This window comes from Vigna angularis, chromosome 3, assembly GCF_016808095.1.
Source record: "Vigna angularis cultivar LongXiaoDou No.4 chromosome 3, ASM1680809v1, whole genome shotgun sequence".
Taxonomy (NCBI): domain Eukaryota; kingdom Viridiplantae; phylum Streptophyta; class Magnoliopsida; order Fabales; family Fabaceae; genus Vigna; species Vigna angularis.
In genome coordinates, this window is record NC_068972.1 from 29,778,385 (window position 1) to 29,797,319 (window position 18,935).

General features: G+C 37.0%; 2 protein-coding genes across 2 annotated transcripts; both read left to right on the forward strand.

Annotated features, from left to right (window-relative positions):
- Positions 1 to 3,979: 3,979 nt before the first annotated feature.
- Positions 3,980 to 4,360, forward strand: LOC108324542 (uncharacterized). Its single transcript, XM_017557483.1, has one exon. It carries the CDS (start codon positions 3,980 to 3,982, stop codon positions 4,358 to 4,360), a length of 381 nt encoding a protein of 126 aa, XP_017412972.1.
- Positions 4,361 to 18,070: 13,710 nt separating this feature from the next.
- On the forward strand, positions 18,071 to 18,709 carry LOC108324543 (uncharacterized). Its single transcript, XM_017557484.1, has 2 exons — positions 18,071 to 18,484; positions 18,533 to 18,709. The coding sequence occupies exons 1-2, from the start codon at positions 18,071 to 18,073 to the stop codon at positions 18,707 to 18,709; spliced, it is 591 nt and encodes a 196-aa protein (XP_017412973.1).
- Positions 18,710 to 18,935: the final 226 nt, after the last annotated feature.

Here is an 18,935-nt window from a genome sequence, read left to right on the forward strand (position 1 = left end):
ATCTATTTTAGTGCCTTTCTTTTGGTTACTTCTTTTGTTGTGCTAACCTTTCTTTCTTACCATTTAATTGCTTGATTGTCTTCTAAACATTCATGGTTCTGTCAAAGTAAAACTCCTTTTGAAGAGTCTTTCTTCATTTTAGACCTTTTCTTACTTTTTCCTTGGACTCCTTTTGGCTTTAGTAGTGTTAACTTATGGTGTAGGTCTTTGGATGGTTAAAAAATGTGAGGATCATTGGGAGGACAGCCCAAAACAGTGAGTAACATCCAAAGGTGAAGGAGGCCTTGAAGGGAAGCTTAAAGTCTTGGTCTAAACACAAAACAAGAGAGTATACACTTGGTGAGAAAAAAAAGATTTCTGTGTATTTTCTTTGAATTGTAAAATTGTAGTTGTTTTCCTTTTTGGACTTGTAATATTTGGCCTTGTTAGGATATGTCCTAACAAGAACATTGGACTTTGATAATATTGTGTTTTGTAATTGGTAAGTGTGAGGGAACCAAAGTTCCTTCTAACTTCACCATTAGGCCGCATAGATTAGCTTTAATTGCTTTCTTTAATTGTGATAGTCTAGTGTATGTCAACTTTTATTTGAAGTTTAAATCCCTTTGAGAAGTTTGGTACAAGAGAACTTGAGGTAAGCTTTGGTTAGGAAAGACTTGGTTTCTAAGCAATCCATAGTGATTCACCTCTCTTTCTTGGAAGTGAACTTAAGCTTCTCTTGTCTCCTTAAGGCTCTTAAGGAATTTTATTTGAAATACTAAGTTTGTTTGCATAAGCCATTTTGAAAATCTTAAAAATGTCTAGGATTATTTGTGAAAATATTTTTTCAAAATTCTTTTAAAACAAATGAGTTTTTATACTAGCTTGTATTTAAGTCATGGTGAGGTTGAGCTACATTCTAAAGTTAAGAGTGACCTTCCATTCTTTGGTGAGAATACTAGTGCATTATCATACCTAACATGGGAGAAAAGAATAGAAGAACTTCATTCATTCCTAGTTAGGCATGGTAAATATCATATACTTAGTTTATGCATCTCTAGGCTTGTAGGACATGCAAGTGAATGGTGGAATCAAAGACAACCTAAGGTTGAGAAAGGTACAAAATCTCCAATTAAAGATTGGTGTGACTTGAGAGCATGCATGAGAAGAAAATTTGTTGCTTCTTCCCTTGTAATAAACCAAGAGCAAATATGTGAGATGAGAGAGCTAGAAAGGAAAGAAAGAGTTGAAAGAAAACAATATTTAGCTACCTTAAAAGAAGAGCTTAGAATCCTTAATGCAAAACAAGAAAAAGTCCAAAAGAATTTAAGGAAGTGATAACGGTTGATTTCACCGTTATTTGAGAGTAAATTTTGATATCAAATGAACCCATTTTGACTTAGAAACTTGTTTGTTCTCTTGATTTTGGTTTATTTTGGGAAATAATAGAGTTGAGGTTAGACTTGAAGATTTTATCACTAAATCCCCTTGGTTTTGTAAGAAATTGGGATGAATTGGAAGAAGAGTTCAGTTGTCAAGAAGTTGGAACTCATAAAGGACAGAAAGAGCACCAGAAGAAAAGGTTGCAGAAGGTCGCACTCAAGCTTGGGCGCCCTTTTCATGACCCTCAGCGTTGGAGCCTCGCAATCATGCCTGGGCGCCCTTTTTGGGGCGCTGAGCGCCCTCCATTGGACGCTGAGCGACATTCTTCTCGCAAGCACGCCTGAGCGCCCTAAGTAGGGGCACTGAGCGGTGTCAATTTTGGCCTATGGCCCAATTTAACCATATTTAAGTATTAGCTCGACCTAGAGAGGGTATCTCTTGAAAAAATTAACACAAATTCAGATTTTCTCCAACTCTCTAAAGGCAGAAGTAGATGCGGAAGCTCTCCTCTTCAATTTTTAGGGTTTTTCTATCTTTTTCATTCCATTGTTCATCTAGTTTCTCCATAATGATGGGAAACTAAACATTCTTTGTTGTTGCGGGATGATGTAACCTTGTGAACTCTCATGTATTTGAATTGATTCTTATTTATTTATGATTTTTTCATTAATTGTTAGGGCTATTCTTCTTCGCTCTATGCATTGTTATGATTAACTCATTCATGGCATGATTATTGGTTTTCGTGATATGGACATATATGGGAAAACCTAGATCTGGAGAATTGCTCCCAAAAGCAGTATTGCCTAGACATAGGGATATGAGTTTTTGTTATCTTAAGCTTATGTTCGTATGTAATGCAGAATTAATTGTTAGGGAGACAAGACATTGTAAACTAGTAATTAAGGATAGACTTTCTTCGCAGGGACATCGGGTTTTTAGTAATTTAGAAAGTGATATTAACATTAATGAAGAAGATGAATTCATACATGCATGAGAGGAAACTTGGTGAAATCTAAACCCCATCAACATATTCATCTCATACTTTCAATACCATGCATTCACCGTTGTGTTCTTCTTTCAATTGGTCAAAATTTCATTCATGATTATTTTCATAGCATTTGCATTCAAAATGAATGTATTGTTCTTCAAAAGTTTTATTTAGTTGGGTAATCACATAATTGTTTAGTGTCGTGAGTCCTTTGGGAAACGATACTTCTTACCATTTTATTATTACTTGAGACAATTGGGTACACTTGCCGACATCTTAACAAGTTTTTGGCGCCGTTGCCGGCGACTCGTGGTTTAAACTATTTTATTTGTGTGATTCTTAACTAATTAGACTTTATTTTTAATTTTTATCTTTTTATTTTTTTATCTTTTTATTTTTTTTATCTTTAATTTTATCTTCTCTATTTTTTTCTGCTAATTGGGTGCTCTAGTGTTTTGTTCTCTAGTGTATGCAGGGTACAATTCGGACTAGAAGCACAAAAGTCTCTGAACCTGTTCTTGAAGGTCTGGATAACAGTAGAAGAAAAAGGAGAAATAGAACATCCAGAGAACTTTTCCCTTCTCTTGAGACTCTATTACACCCTTCACCTCAAAGATCTGACCAGGAGATAGAAAATATGGCTGAAGAGCAGAATGGTAGACGTACCTTGGCAGATTATGCAACAGTCATTGACCCTCATCATTTTAATAGCATTGCAAGGCCGAGGGTTAATGTTGTAAACATGGAGATGAAGCCTGCGTTGATTCAATTGGTGAAAAGCAACCAATTCAATGGATTGTCACATGAAAATCCATATGAGCATCTGACCACATTCAATGAAATATACACAGTGAAAGGACTCAATTGCAACAAAAGGGAGTTCTAACCAATTGCAATCTCAAGATGCTCTACTGGCACAAAATAAGATTTAGACTCAACAACTGGAGACTCTGATGAAGAAAATCTCTCAATTGCTAAGGGAGTTGCAGAACGTGTTTCAAGTTCAACAACAACTATGCGAGCTATGTGGTGGCGATCATATTAATGGTTAATGCGCTATGCCGGAAGTGACAAAAGTAGATGTCAATTTTATGGGTCACGATTATCAATTTCGCCAAGGTAATTACAACCAAGGGTGGAAACCTCACCCAAGCATGGGTCAAGGGCAAGTTGGGCAATTCAATAGACCCCAACAACAACAAGGGCAGCAACAACCTTCCTTATCTGACAGAATGGCAAAACTAGATGACACACTCTAACAGTTCATGCAAGTGTCTATCTCTAATAAAAAAAAGCACTAAAGTTGTAATTAGAAGGTTGGAGACACAAGTAGGTCAAATAGTAAGGAAGATGGGAGACTACGGGGTTAATGGTAGTGTTACCCCTAAGAAGGACTGTAAAGCTGTTATCACAAGAAGTAACAAGGTGTTAGATGAGAGAAAAATAGAGAGGAAAGAAAACGAGAGATTGAGCGAAAATGAAAAAGTTGAGAAAGAAGAAAAAGAGAAAGATGAAAGGAGAGAAAAAGAAGAAGAGGAGGAGAAGAAAAAGAAAAAAATATTTGAGAAATCCCTTCCTTATCCAAAGAATTATTCTAGGAAGGAGAAAGAAAAACAGTTTGAGCGTTTTATGGAAATTTTCAAGAAACTGAAGATTAACATACCTTTCTCTAAGGCACTACAGCAAATGCCTTCATATGCTAAATTTTTTAAGGAACTTCTCACGAAAAAGAGGAAATACATTGAAGAAGAAACTATTGAAGTGCAAGGGAATTTTAGTGCTATCATACAAAAAATCCTACCTCCTAAGTTTAAAGATCTAGGAAGTTTCACCATCCCATGTACTATTGGGAAGTTAGCTGTTGGAAGGGCTTTAATTGATTTGGGAGCTAGCATTAACTTAATGCCGCTTTCCATGTTTAAAATGATTGAAGGTTTGGAACTGAAGCCTACTCGGATGAATCTCCAACTAGGGGATAGATCTCTGAAATATCCTTATGGGGTTAGTTGAAGATGTGCTTGTTAAAGTGGACAAATTCTTGTTTCCAGTAGATTTTGTCATCATGGAGATGGAGGAGGATGTTGATATGCCTCTCATTCTTGGGAGACCCTTTATGAAGACGGCTCGAGTCTTGATTGATGTGGAGAATGGCAAACTTAAGGTGAGAGTACGAGATGAAGAGGTGAATTTTGATGTGTTTGAAGCTATGTCTCATCCAAAAGATGATAAAGAGTGTTTTCATCTTGATGTGTTAGATGAGGTATGTCTGATTCAAGAGAATATGTTACGTTGTTCTTCTCCTCTAGAGAAAACACTCATTGATGCATATGAAGATTTGAATGAGAAAGAAGAAGAATTGATTGATGAGTGCTTGACTGACTTGGATGCATTGAAAGAAGTCCTTGTTCATGAAGCGAGAATTAAAGAGCTTAAGAACCAGGAAAAAGGCAAGGAAAATAAACCGGGATTGAAGATGTTACCTCCACATCTAAAGCATGTTTTCCTAGAAGAAGGTGGGAATAAGTCGGTCATCATTAGTAATTCTTTATCTCCCAAAGAAGAAGAAGAGTTAGTGGAAGTATTACAAACTAACAAAGGAGCTATTGGATGGTCAATCTCGTATCTTAAAGGCATAAGCCCAACTTATTGTATGCACAAAATATTCATGGAAGAGGAGTATAGACCAATTGCTCAACCACACAGAAGGCTAAATCCTGTGATGAAAGTGGAAGTGAGAAAAGAAGTATTGAATCTTCTTGAGGTTGGCATTATATACCCTATTTCTGATAGTGCATGGGTAAGCCCGGTGCAGGTAGTGCCAAAGGAAGGTGGGATGACAATTATATATAATGACAAGAATGAGCTCATACCTACTGATGACTTAGGGCATGACCCATTACTAGAAGTATGGCTAGAAGAATCCAAGAAGAGCTTGAAGATTGATGAGTCTTTATTTCTTGAATTATATTTAGTTTATTGCACTTAAATAAACTAGGGAATTGTGTTTAATTGTCTATTATTTTCCCATTTTCTGAATTATGCTTAATTTGGTCGGAAATTCGTAATTGTGCTAATTTGGGTTTTCTGAGCTGATTAAGTGCATTTCTGGTTGCAGGAAAGTTGTGGAAACATCATCTGGAGCATTGGGATGTGGCGTGACACACTCAAAGGCTCAACATTTAGTCATTTAGATTCTAATTAAAATTGTAATTTCGTTTTCTAGAAGCCCTTAATTAGAATTAGGTGTTTTGGACCCTTTTAGGGGCAATTTTGTAAAACGACCCATTTGTAGGACATGTGCCTTTTTTATTAGGGTTTTAATTGATTGTGGACCCCATTTGGAGGAGAAACTCTCGGCATTTAGAGAGCCTTAGCCAACCACACAAAAAGACTCTTACACACTTCATTTTTTTCACGTTTTGGAGCTTTTCTCTCTTAGGGTTTCTTGTATGAACACTCTTTTGGAGAGCTTAACTTGGGTGTCTCATTTTTGGCCATTTCAATGAGCAAGATGCAGATTTTCTTCTTCTCTTAATTTACTCTTGGTTGTCTTAGCTTATTGGTGGTGAAAAACTATTCATTTCCACTTCCATTTGCTTGTTCTTGGTGCTTGGAGTTTGAGTTTTGGAGCTTGTCTTTGCATTTCCATGGTGGATGTTGGGTTTGAGTAACTTTATATTTCGTTTTCCTCTCCCTTTGCTGTTGTTCCTCTCGGTTTTTATCTCATTCTATATGGTTGGATGATAAAAATGAAGTTCTATGTAGTTTTAGGTTGAAGAGAGCTTAAGATGATGTGTGGGTGTTGTGGGTTTAACTCTTTTCTTGCATTTTTCGGTTTTGAAGCTTGAGACAAGGTTGGGATCAGATCTTGGTGATGTTATGGAGGCTGGACAGAACTGGAATTAATGGTCTAAGTATTATTTTCGTTTTTGCAAAGAAACTTGAAGAAATGGTAGTGTTAAAGATGGGTTGATGAGTAGAAGTTTGGGTTTATTGTTCTTGTGTTCATTTGCAACTTTAACTTTGGTTTCTTGAAGTTGTTCTTTGTATTGAAGAGTGGAAGAAAGCTTTTGGATGCATAATTCTTGAAGAAAAACCGTTTGGAGTTTGTAGGAGAGAGGAAATTGCTTCATTTAATTTTTACCACTTTTGGACCAACACAAAAGATGCTTGTTTTGACCCAAGGAATGTTTCCACTTTGAGATTTGGCCTTTGCTTGTTCCAGCCGTGAATTGCAATGAGAAATGGAGGTTTTAAGAGTTTGTTTTCATTTGATTTAGCTTACTTGGCACATTGGTAGGAGCACCCATGGTATCTTCCATTTGCACATTGGTCTTTGAAGCATTCTTTGGCATTTCCTCTTGGTGGTTCACGTAAATTGTGTGCTTTGGTGTATAAAATCATTTCTTTGCTGCATGGAAGGAGAGAGGGGACGGTCTTGGAGAGTGTGGAAGGCACATGCTTAATTTCTTGAAAAATGGTGCACATGGGAGAAGAAATCAACACATTTTGTGGCTTATTTAAGGTGAAATTGAAGTTTGACTTGGGTGCATGATGACTCACGGCCATGTGTTCTTTCTTTGGCCAATTGGACTTTTAAATTCATTTTTTAATTGCCATTATGACAAGTAATTTGCTAGGATTAAATTAGGCTTGTTGGTTTCTTTGGTTTTTAATTAATTTAATTAATAGGTTGAGTTTATGTGTTTGAGTTAGTGTTGCATTTAATTATTTTTAACTGTGTTTGTTAATCAGTTTGTAACAGTTTTTGATGTTTGAATGTTGTCTAAAGCTTTTAATAGTGCTAGTTTAATAACCATGCTAGCTTAAATTAGTTTGTTTGCATCTGTGTCTTTATTAAGTTCTTTAATTTTTGCAAAACCTTTTCGAACCCCCCCCTAATGTGTTCGACCTATTACCTGAACCACAATTGGTCCTTGAGAGACGACCTAGGAGTCACTTCCTAGTACTATACTGCATTCTTTTATGCACAACTTTTGTGGGAGGTGCGACCCTCTCATCAAAGATATGGACACAACAGGGCAAGTTCTTTTCCTTCATTTTAAGTGGAATTTGGAGACACCAAGAGAAGGGGCAAATCTATCCATATGACTGTCAAAGTTGCTAGTTGCACCACCACACTTTGCTAAGCACACCATAGCAAGATCTTCCGTCCATCAACACCACCAGATCACGTGTTGATTTGTTTTTAGCACATTTTGAATAAGCCTTTCTAGAAGGCCTTCATATTTTACACATGGGTTACCACATGGCAGCTGATCCACAATTCTCGGTCCATCACTTCCACGCTGCAGCTCCATGGATAGCCTATAAATTTATGGAAGCTACCTTTGTAAAAACACTTTTGGATGAATGAAATTTCTGCTGAGAATTGCTTTTGCCAACTCTCCTTCTGAAAGTCTTTACTAGCTTAAATCTTTCCCTGCAACTTCCTTCCTTGTATGGAAGGTTGCCTGAGTTGTAGTCATTCACTAAGCACAGCATCCGTATCCAGCTATCTCTAAACTACACTTCTTCTGCTGCCATGTCCATACTTTCCATCATTCTGCTGGAAGTTACCGATAAGCACTCTTAGTTGAATCTCGACGGTGCATCTTGAAGTCCAGCCACAGTTCAGTGTGAGAAAACTCTCTCGGTTCAGCAGATCCGTCTCCCTACCTCAGTCATCACCTACTAGGACGGTTACTAGGTGGAGGATGTGTATTGATTATAGAAAGTTGAATAAAGCTACAAGAAAGGATCACTTTCCTCTTCCTTTCATGGATCAAATGTTGGAGAGATTGGCGGGACAAGCTTTCTATTGTTTTTTGGATGGTTATTCAGGGTACAATCAAATTGTGGTGGATCCAAAAGACCAAGAAAAGACAGCTTTTACATGTCCGTTTGGTATTTTTGCTTATAGAAAAATTCCATTTGGTTTGTGTAATGCTCGAACCACATTTCAAAGATGTATGCAGGCAATTTTTGCAGATATGATAAAAAAATGTATAGAAGTTTCATGAATGATTTTTCAGTATTTGGTGACTCTTTTCAAGTTTGCTTGTCTAATCTGGATATGGTTCTTAAAAGATTCATGCAGACAAACATTGTTCTTAATTGGGAGAAGTGTCATTTTGATGAAGTTGCTCCAGCAGAAGTGAGGATTGAAGGCAGTGGAATGATGAATTGAATCATGAGCAGTGTTGAATATGGCTCACGAGAGGCAGTGGCAGCGGACTAAGATGTGATTTAGCAGCAGCAGTATAGTTAATGCAGTGGAGACAGATCTGGATGCAGAGATGGATGTAGAGATGGATGCAGAGCTCTATGGTGAGTGGAATATCTAACTCAGACGGCCTTCACTGGAAGGAAGCTAGAAGGAGAAGGAAAGCTCAATAAGAGGTGACTTTTGGCAGAGTTCTGGTTGCTGGAAAAATGCATCAGCATGGTAAAACTCCATATATTCAAAAGTGAACTTCAAGCTTTGCTTATGAGATTTTATAGATCAATCTTAAAGCTTAAGCAAGCCTTACACGTTTTCTTTAGATCTGAAATGTTAACCATGTGCTAAATGTGTGGCTCCTAGAAAGCCTTATGAAACACGTGGATAATTGAATTTTACATATGAAAAATGAAAAATTACTAATGCCACCCCATAGAAGGATAAGCACACCCCTTCTTGTGTGTAAATGTCCATTTTACCCTTCTCCATGTTTTGGCAAATTTGGAACATGTTCTTGTTCTCCAATTTTCCATACAAAAATAGCAAATAGTATTTGACCTTGGGGAGAATACTCATCTTGGAGCTTTTTGGCCATTCCTCTTGTAATGGGTCCTATGGTGTTAGACCTTCTTGCATCATCCCCTCCCTCTTGAGAAAGATTTGTCCTCAAATCCAAAAGGTCTTCATCTTCACTAGCAAATCCTGAAAAAGGTTTAAGATCAGATACATTGAAGGTAGCATGAACACCATATTCAGGAGGAAGATCAAGTTGATAGGCATTGTTATTAATCCTCCTTATCACTCTAAAAGGTCCATCTCCTCTAGGATTGAGTTTGGATTTTCTTAATTGAGGAAATCTTTCTTTTCTAAGATGAATCCAAACTAAATCTCCTTCATTGAAGATTAACTCTTTCTTACCCTTATTATGTTGCTTGGCATATTTCTCATTTTGTTGTTGAATTTGAATTTTAACCCTTTGATGTAATTCTTTGATAAATTTAGACTTAGATACCCCATCTTGATGAATAAAATCAATAGAATTTGGAAGGGGTATTAAATCCATGGGTGTCAAAGGATTAAAACCATAAACAACTTCAAAAGGAGACAATTTAGTAGTTCCATGAACTACTCTATTGTAAGCAAACTCAACATGAGGTAGGTACTCATCCCAAGATTTGTGATTTCCTTTAAGAACTACCCTTAGTAAAGTGGAAAGAGATCTATTGACTACTTCAGTTTGACCATCTGTTTGAGGATGGCAAGTAGTAGAAAAAGATAACTTAGTCCCTAATCTAGACCATAAGGTCCGCCAAAAGTGACTAAGAAATTTTGTATCTCTATCCGAAACTATTACCTTAGGTAACCCATGAAGTTTAACCACATCTCTAAAGAATAACTTTGCAATGTTGCTTGCATCATCTACTTTGTGGCAAGGTATAAAATGAGCCATTTTGCTAAATCTATCTACCACCACAAAGATAGAATCAAAACCCCTAGAAGTTTTGGGAAGACCTAACACAAAATCCATACTTATCTCTTCCCAAGGGGTGGAAGCAACATTCAAAGGAGTATAAAGTCCATGAGGCATTGATTTAGATTTAGCTTCTAAACAAGTTATACACTTAAAGCAATGCCTTTGAACATCCCTTCTCATGTGAGGCCAAAAGAATTTTTCTTTCAACATGCCAAGGGTCTTTTCTACCCCAAAATGTCCCATTAATCCTCCCTCATGTGTCTCTTTAACAAGGAGTTTTCTATGTGAACCTTGGGGAATGCAAATTTTTCCTTCTTTAAAAAGATACCCCTCTTTCACATAGAACCCTCCTTGAGGCTTATTGAGACATTCCTCATAGATATGAGCAAAATCAAGATCTTGTGAATATAATTCAAGAATGTTATTAAATCCAAGAATTTGAGCTCCCAATGTGGCTAATAGATTAATTTTTCTTGACAAAGCATCAGCCAAAACATTGGATTTTCCTTTCTTGTATTTAATAACATAAGTGAATTGTTCAATGAATTCCAACCACTTAGCATGCCTCTTTTGTAACTTGTGTTGACTCTTCAAATACTTAAGTGATTCATGATCACTATGAATGATAAACTCCTTGGCAACAAGGTAATGTTCCCAAGTTTGAAGAGCCCTCACAAGTGCATAGAGTTCTTTGTCATAGGTGGGGTAATTACAAGAGGCACCATGAAGTTTTTCACTAAAGTATGCAATTGGGTGTCCTTCTTGTAATAATACTGCACCTATGCCAAATCCCGAAGCATCACATTCTAGCTCAAAAGTTTTGGAAAAATTTGGCAAAGCTAGAATGGGTGCTTGTGTGAGCTTCTCTTTGAGTAGCTCAAAAGCCTTTTGTTGTTTATCCCCCCAATGGAATGTAACATCTTTTTTCACCAACTCATTGAGGGGTGAAGCAAGACTAGAGAAGTTAGGAACAAATCTTCTATAAAAGCTTGTCAACCCATGGAAGCTCCTTACTTCTCCTACATTCTTTGGAGGAGGCCAATCTTGGATGGCCTTTATTTTTTCTGGGTCCACATGAACCCCACTTTTGGTGACCACAAATCCAAGAAATATGACACTATCAACACAAAAGGTACACTTGTCAAAGTTTGCAAACAATTTGTGTGTTCTAAGAATTGTTAAAACAACTCTTAAATGATTTTCATGAGTTTGCAAATTTTGACTATATACCAAGATGTCATCAAAGTAGACAACTACAAACTTCCCAATGCAATCCCTAAGGACATGATTCATAAGTCTCATGAATGTGCTTGGAGCATTTGTAAGACCAAAAGGCATAACTAGCCATTCATATAATCCAAACTTGGTCTTAAAGGCAGTTTTCCATTCATCACCTTCTTTAATTCTTATTTGGTGATAGCCACTTTTTAAATCTACCTTTGAAAATATGTGTGCTCCATGCAATTCATCCAACATATCATCAAGCCTAGGAATGAGATGTCTATACTTGATTGTGATGTTGTTGATAGCTCTACAATCACAACACATGCGCCACTTCCCATCTTTTTTTGGTACAAGCAACACTGGTACAGCACATGGACTTAGACTCTTTTGAACTAAGCCTTTATCTAGCAACTCTTGGACTTGTGTCTCAATCTCCTTAGTTTCTTGGGGGTTTGTCCTATAGGCTGGCCTATTAGGAAGAACTGCCCCTGGGATGAAATCAATATGATGTTCAATTCCTCTTATGGGTGGAAGCCCTTTTGGAATTTCTTGTGGGAATAGATCATCAAATTCTTTCAAAAGTTTTTGAATGGAAGGAGAAGGAGTTGAAGTCTTTGAATCACTAGATGTGCATGTAAGTGTCCCTTGAAAAAGAAGAAGATATGAAGGTTGCTCAACTTGAAGTGTATTGATTAAAGTCTTTTTGTTTAAAAGGACTTCATGTTGAGTGACCTTAGGTGGCACTCTTGTTGCTATACCCTCCTTTCTTTTTGACTTTTTCTTTTTATCATGTTCTTGCTTTCTTAAAGACTTCATTTGTGCTTGATCCTTAGCCACTTGGGTAGGAGTCAAAGGATGAAGCACAAACTTCTTGTCCTTTTGATGGATAGTGATGGTATTGGTTAGACCATGATGGATAGTTTGATGATCAAATTGCCATGGTCTCCCCAATAACACATGACATGCTTCCATGGGAACTATATCACATAAAACTTCATCTTTGAAGTTCCCAATGGAAAATGCCAACTTCACTTGATTCTTGACTATTATATCCCCATCTTCATTTAGCCAATGAAGTTTATAAGGTTTTGGATGGGGTATAATATCAAGCTTCAACTTCTCAACCAACCTTGTGCTACAACAATTGCAACAAGATCCACTATCAACAATGAGAGAACAATGATTTTCTTGAATTTTACATCTTGTGTGAAAGATGTTCTCTCTTTGTGATATGTGTTCAAGACTTGGTTGGTTGCTAAGTATCCTTCTCACCATGAGAAGTTGCCCATCATCAGCATATATTTCCTCTTCCCTCTCTTCTTCCTCATTCTCACTTGTACTAGTTGGGGTGTCACTTTCACTACTATAAATGTCCTTGCCTTTCAAAATAATGTTTCTTTTTGTAGGACATTGAGTAGCTACATGACCCCTCCCTAGACATTTGAAGCATTTGATTTCACTTGTTCTTGTGTGTGAGGGTGTCTCTTTCTTGGGTCTCTCTTCTATTTTGGCTAGAGGTTTAAATGGCTCTTTTTCTTTAAAAATTTTCTTTTCAAAAGTAGGTTGAACTTGAATTCTTTTAGAAGAAGATTTTCTCAAGTTTTGTTGTTCTACCTTTATACACATTTGAACAAGATCATTCAAATCTCTATAAGGTAAAAGTTCAACCCTATCTCTTATGTCAAAATTGAGCCCACTTAAAAATCTAGCTAAAGTAATTTCTGGACCCTCCACTATGCCTGCCCTCATCATATACAACTCCATCTTTTGTCTATATTCCTCAACTGTCATAGACCTTTGTTGTAACCTTTGGAGTTTATCCATGAGTTCCCTATTGTAGTAGGAGGGAATGTGTCTCCTCCTAAGGGCAGTCTTGAGATCATTCCAATAGTGGATGGGAGGGGCTTGATGTCTAAGCCTCTCCTTGACCAAGGCAGTCCACCAATACATTGCATACCCTTGAAAGCTTAGGGTAGCTAGAGAGACTTTCCTCTCTTCACTCACTTGGTGGCATTCAAACAATTGTTCCACTTTCATCTCCCAATCAAGATAAGCCTCTACATTGTCCTTCCCATGGAAGTGAGGCAACACAACATTGACTTCTTTAGAAGGTGGGGGTGCATGAGAATTTCTCCTATGCCTTCTAGAAGTAGAAGGCTGATGAGGGTAATAATCACCCAAACTCATAGACATCCCTCCCTCTTGAGAGTTGTCACTCTGACTTCCCCTAGACTTACTTTTCCTTATCATTCTCAACTCATCTTGAATAACAACATTTTGAAGCTCTCTGTTGGCTTTCTCTTCATTCATTTCTCTTCTTATTTCCTTGAATTCATTAACTAAAGTTTGAAGAGAAAAATGTTCTTTTTCACTATCACTAATTCTAGGAGAATGCCTTCTAGACATTATGATGGACTTAAATGTTATTCTTGAAGTAAAGACTAGAGATTTTCACTTGAAGCAATATTCCAGGTAAGGGAGGTGATTCACTAGGAATGCTTAAGTACCAAGCCTTATCCTTGCCAAATATGCTTCTTGCTACTTACTAGAGTCCTTAGATCAAAATCACTCTTAAATCCACTTAAGTCTTAAAGACAACAAAGAAAACACAAAGCAAAGAAAAGACACAACCTAACTCTAAATTCGGACCCCTAAGAGAGCTTCCTATTCGCACAAGATATATGTTATCTAGTCGAGAATGGGACAAGCAATTAAAGTGAGGTCTCCTAGGTGAGGCTTAGACTTTTGGATCTAAGACACACTCACCGTCTACCAATTTTAAAGTGATGAGACTTTCAGTCAAGTTAGCAAATGAGGGAAGAACACTTATGAGCTCTTCCACTTCACTTGCTTGAAATGGCCAACTTACAAAATTGGAAAATAAAGTAAACACAAAAAATACAAGGGAAACAACAAAATTTGGTAAACAAGGATGTGGTTGAATGTGGCAGCTTTGGTTGCTCTCAAACAAGTAATGAATCAGCTTGGATTCATGCAATTCTCTCAGCTGCAAGTGAATTATGCTGTTGTTGCAGCAACCAGTTTGATGCAGACCAGTGAAGAATTTGGTTCTGCTGCACCAAAAATTTCAGCCTCAATGTTGATCTTTCCTTGCTCCAATCCACTCCCTAAGATGCTACCAGTGTTGTAGGACCTCCTGAGATAATTCTGCACCCAACAAAGAGCTCATACAGACCACCAATAATCGATTATTAAGCTAGAAAATCAACACTGTTGCTGCTAGAAACTGTTAAACCAGAATGCACAACTGTAGTTTTATCAAACAGCTTATGTGCAGGATTTTCAAACAGCTTAAATCAATCAATTAATCGGTTTCCAATGAATGGTTGCACTCAAAATGAACTTAAGAAAGGATCTAGAGTAGATTTGAAAAGCAAGAAACAAAGATAAGTTGCATATGTGATCAATTTCGAAACCAAATGTAAACTAGGCAAAGTGTTTGATAAAATGCCTAGAAGAAAGCTGAAAAACTGTGCATCAGATTTTAAATTTTGCTTGGCACTGGTTCACACAGCTTTTTACAATGCTTATGGTAAGATTTGAATTGTGCACTTCTTCTAATTCAATTGAACCAAGCTTTTGCTACCAATTCTGAACTAAATTTGATGCAGTAATCACAACAAGCTTTCAAATTAAAAATTCTGCAACTATACCAGGAAAAGATGCTTAAAAATTGGTGGTTTGAATGGTCATTTTGCACAAACAAATTTGGACTCTTAATTTTATGATTGGAGCAAATTTGTTTTACCAAATATGACTTGTGCAAACTGCCAGCAGAGGCTAAATGCTTTTAAATCAAAATTTGACTATTGCAGTTGCTCTTTCACACCAAATTTGGCCAATTCACCAATCATTTTTAGCAAAAGAATCAAACTGATATGTAATCAATTAAAATGACTCTAGGACAGCAAATCAGACTTAAACAAGACTCTAGGAATGACTGAAAAGATATCCAAATATGAGTTCTAATCTGGACAGATTCAAAAATCAGAAAAATGACTCAAACAAAGCTAATTGCAGTTCGGTCAAGCTGCTTACACAAGGATTTCCAGATTCTGCAGAATGGTGCATCCAGTTTTAATGATGTTTGTATGGTTTGCACATACAGCAAATTCAGCACATCAACACAGCCAAGGATGATGTTTCCATACAGTGCAGTTTCAGAGAAAAACACAGGTGCAGTTTCAGAGAAAAACACATGAAAAACCAGATTTAACACAGAATTAGATAGGCATCCATTGGCACTGCACTGTGATGGACTTCATGATGCACTGAGCTCTTTAATCATTGCTCATCTGATGTGCTTCTATTGAAAATCCAGCCAAACACAGCAGATTTATCCCAAACCAGTTTCAACTCAGAATTTTGACAAAATAAACCAAAACACATTACTAGACATGACAAAATTAGATTTCAAAATTAAAAGACTCAAAGCAAAGAATTGACCGATTAAAATGATGAACAATAAAGCAATTAAAAGCTGGAAACAACAAATTTCTCAATTGAAATCTACTGGAATTGTGAAAACAATGTAACAGTACAATAGAATACAGAAAACAAGAATGGAAATGTTGACAGAATGCAGCGAATGAAAACAGATACTCAGCTGGAGCGTGATGCAGAACCAAGGCTCTGAATACCACTTGATGAAGTTGCTCCAGCAGAAGTGAGGATTGAAGGCAGTGGAATGATGAATTGAATCATGAGCAGTGTTGAATATGGCTCACGAGAGGCAGTGGCAGCGGACTAAGATGTGATTTAGCAGCAGCAGTATAGTTAATGTAGTGGAGACAGATCTGGATGCAGAGATGGATGTAGAGATGGATGCAGAGCTCTATGGTGAGTGGAATATCTAACTCAGACGGCCTTCCATGGAAGGAAGCTAGAAGGAGAAGGAAAGCTCAATAAGAGGTGACTTTTGGCAGAGTTCTTTGCTGGAAAAATGCATCAGCATGGTAAAACTCCATATATTCAAAAGTGAACTTCAAGCTTTGCTTATGAGATTTTATAGATCAATCTCAAAGCTTAAGCAAGCCTTACACGTTTTCTTTAGATCTGAAATGTTAACCATGTGCTGAATGTGTGGCTCCTAGAAAGCCTTATGAAACACGTGGATAATTGAATTTTACATATGAAAAATGAAAAATTACTAATGCCACCCCATAGAAGGATAAGCACACCCCTTCTTGTGTGTAAATGTCCATTTTACCCTTCTCCATGTTTTGGCAAATTTGGAACATGTTCTTGTTCTCCAATTTTCCATACAAAAATAGCAAATAGTATTTGACCTTGGGGAGAATACTCATCTTGGAGCTTTTTGGCCATTCCTCTTGTAATGGGTCCTATGGTGTTAGACCTTCTTGTATCACATTTTATGGTGACTGAAGATATTGTTTTGGGACATAAAATTTCTTCCAAGGGAATTGAGGTTGACAAAGAAAAAGTGGAAGTAATTGAGAAACTTCCACCACCTACTAATGTGAAAGGAATTAGGAGTTTTCGAGGGCATTTTAGGTTTTATAGAAGATTTATTCAAGATTTTTCTAAGATTGCCAAACCTTTAAGCAATCTTCTTATCAAAGATGTGCCTTTTGTGATGGATGATGAATGCATGAAGGCTTTTGATATTTTGAAGAAGTTGGTTTCTACGCTAGTAATTGTAGCTCCAGATTGGAATCGAGACTTTGAGTTGATGTGTGAAACTAGTGATTATGTTATAGGCGTTGTGCTTGGCTAGCGAAGAGAGAAGATGTTTCACGCTATTTATTATGAAAGCAAAGTTTTGAATGAAGCCCAGTTGAATTATGCTACTACAGAAAAGGAATTTCTTGCTATAGTATATGCCTTGGAGAAATTTAGACCTTATCTCATTGGGTCTAAAGTGGTTATTTACACGGATCATGCATCTATAAAGTATTTATTAACCAAGCCAGATTCTAAACCACGCTTGATTATATGGGTACTTTTACTACAAGAGTTTGATGTGGAAATCCGTAACAAGAAAGGCAGTGAGAATGTGATTGTTGATCATCTATCTCGACTAGTAAATTGTGATATCACAAGCAAGGAGAAAGAAATTTGGGAGTCTTTTTCAGATGAAACATTTATGTATATTCAACAGAGGCCATGGTTTGCTGATATGGCTAATTTTAAAGTTGTAGAAGTAATTCCAGAAGATTTGAATTGGCAATAGAAGAGAAATTTTTTGCATGATGCAAAATAGTTCATCTGGGATGATCCATTTTTATTTAAGATTGGAGCAGATAATATTTTGAGACGTTGTGTTACTCATGAAGAAGCATAAGGAATTCTTTTGCATTGTCATGATTCACCTTATGGAGGACATTTTAATGGAGAGAGAACAACTACAAATGTTCTCCAATCAGGATTTTATTGGCCTACTTTGTTTAAAGATGCTCATAACCATGCGAGAAATTGTGATAAATGTCAGAGAACTTGAAGCATCTCAAGAAGACATGAAATGCCATTACAAGGCATCTTAGCGGTTAAAGTCTTTGATTGCTGGGGGATAGATTTTATTGGACCTTTTCCACCATCTTCTAATCATGAATATATCTTGGTGGTTGTTGATTATGAGAGTAAGTGGGTGAAGGCAGTTGCTTGTCCTAGGAATGATGCCAATACTGTCATTAAATTTTTGAAAAGGCAAATTTTTGCCATGTTTGGGGTTCCCAGAGTGCTCATCAGTGATGGAGGATCTCATTTTTGTAATGCTTAGCTTGCAAAAGTACTTAAGAATTATGGTGTGAGACATAAAATGGCTACACCTTATCATCCACAGACCAATGGGCAAGCTGAGGTGTCTAATAGGGAGATAAAGAAGATTTTGGAAAAGACATTTGGTTCATCAACGAAGGATTGGTCTCAGAAGTTAGATGATGCGCTCTGGGCATACAAAACTGCAATGAAGACTGCTATCGGGCTATCTCCTTTTCAATTAGTCTATAGAAAAGCATGTCATTTGCCAGTAGAGATGGAGCATCGAGCTTTATGGGCATTAAAGTTCTTGAACTTTGATCCTTTTGACACTGCTAATAGAAGAAGAAGGCAAACTCTTGAGCTTGAAGTGATGCAGTTGCATGCTTATGATTCTTCTAGGAATTACAAAGAAAAGGTCAAATTTTATCATGACAAGAAGCTGATAAAGAAGATTTTTCATCCAGGACAACAGGTGTTATTGTTTAACTCATGCTTGAAACTTTTCCCTGGATAATTGAAGTCTAAGTGGTCTGGGCCGTTCGTGATTAAGGATGTCAAACCACATAGAGCAATTGAGTTGGTAGATCCGACTGCTAGTGATCCACAAAGAAGTTGGGTGGTTAATGGGCAACGTCTTATGCATTATCTGGGTGGAGAGATTGAGCCTTCCACAGTCGTGAAGATGGTGGATCCTTGATCATAATGGTGTCAAGCTAGTGACGTTAAAGAAGCTTATAGGGAGTCAACCCTGTTTTCTGAACTTATCTCTTTAGAAGTTTGTGAATTTGGTTAAAATGTACTCACCTCAATGATATGTTTGGATGGTTTGGCTATAATATGTATGTGATGAGTAATTGCTATCTTGTGGGTTTTTATTGTGTGATTGATGTTGAGATGATGCATGGTTAAGTCTTATAATGCAG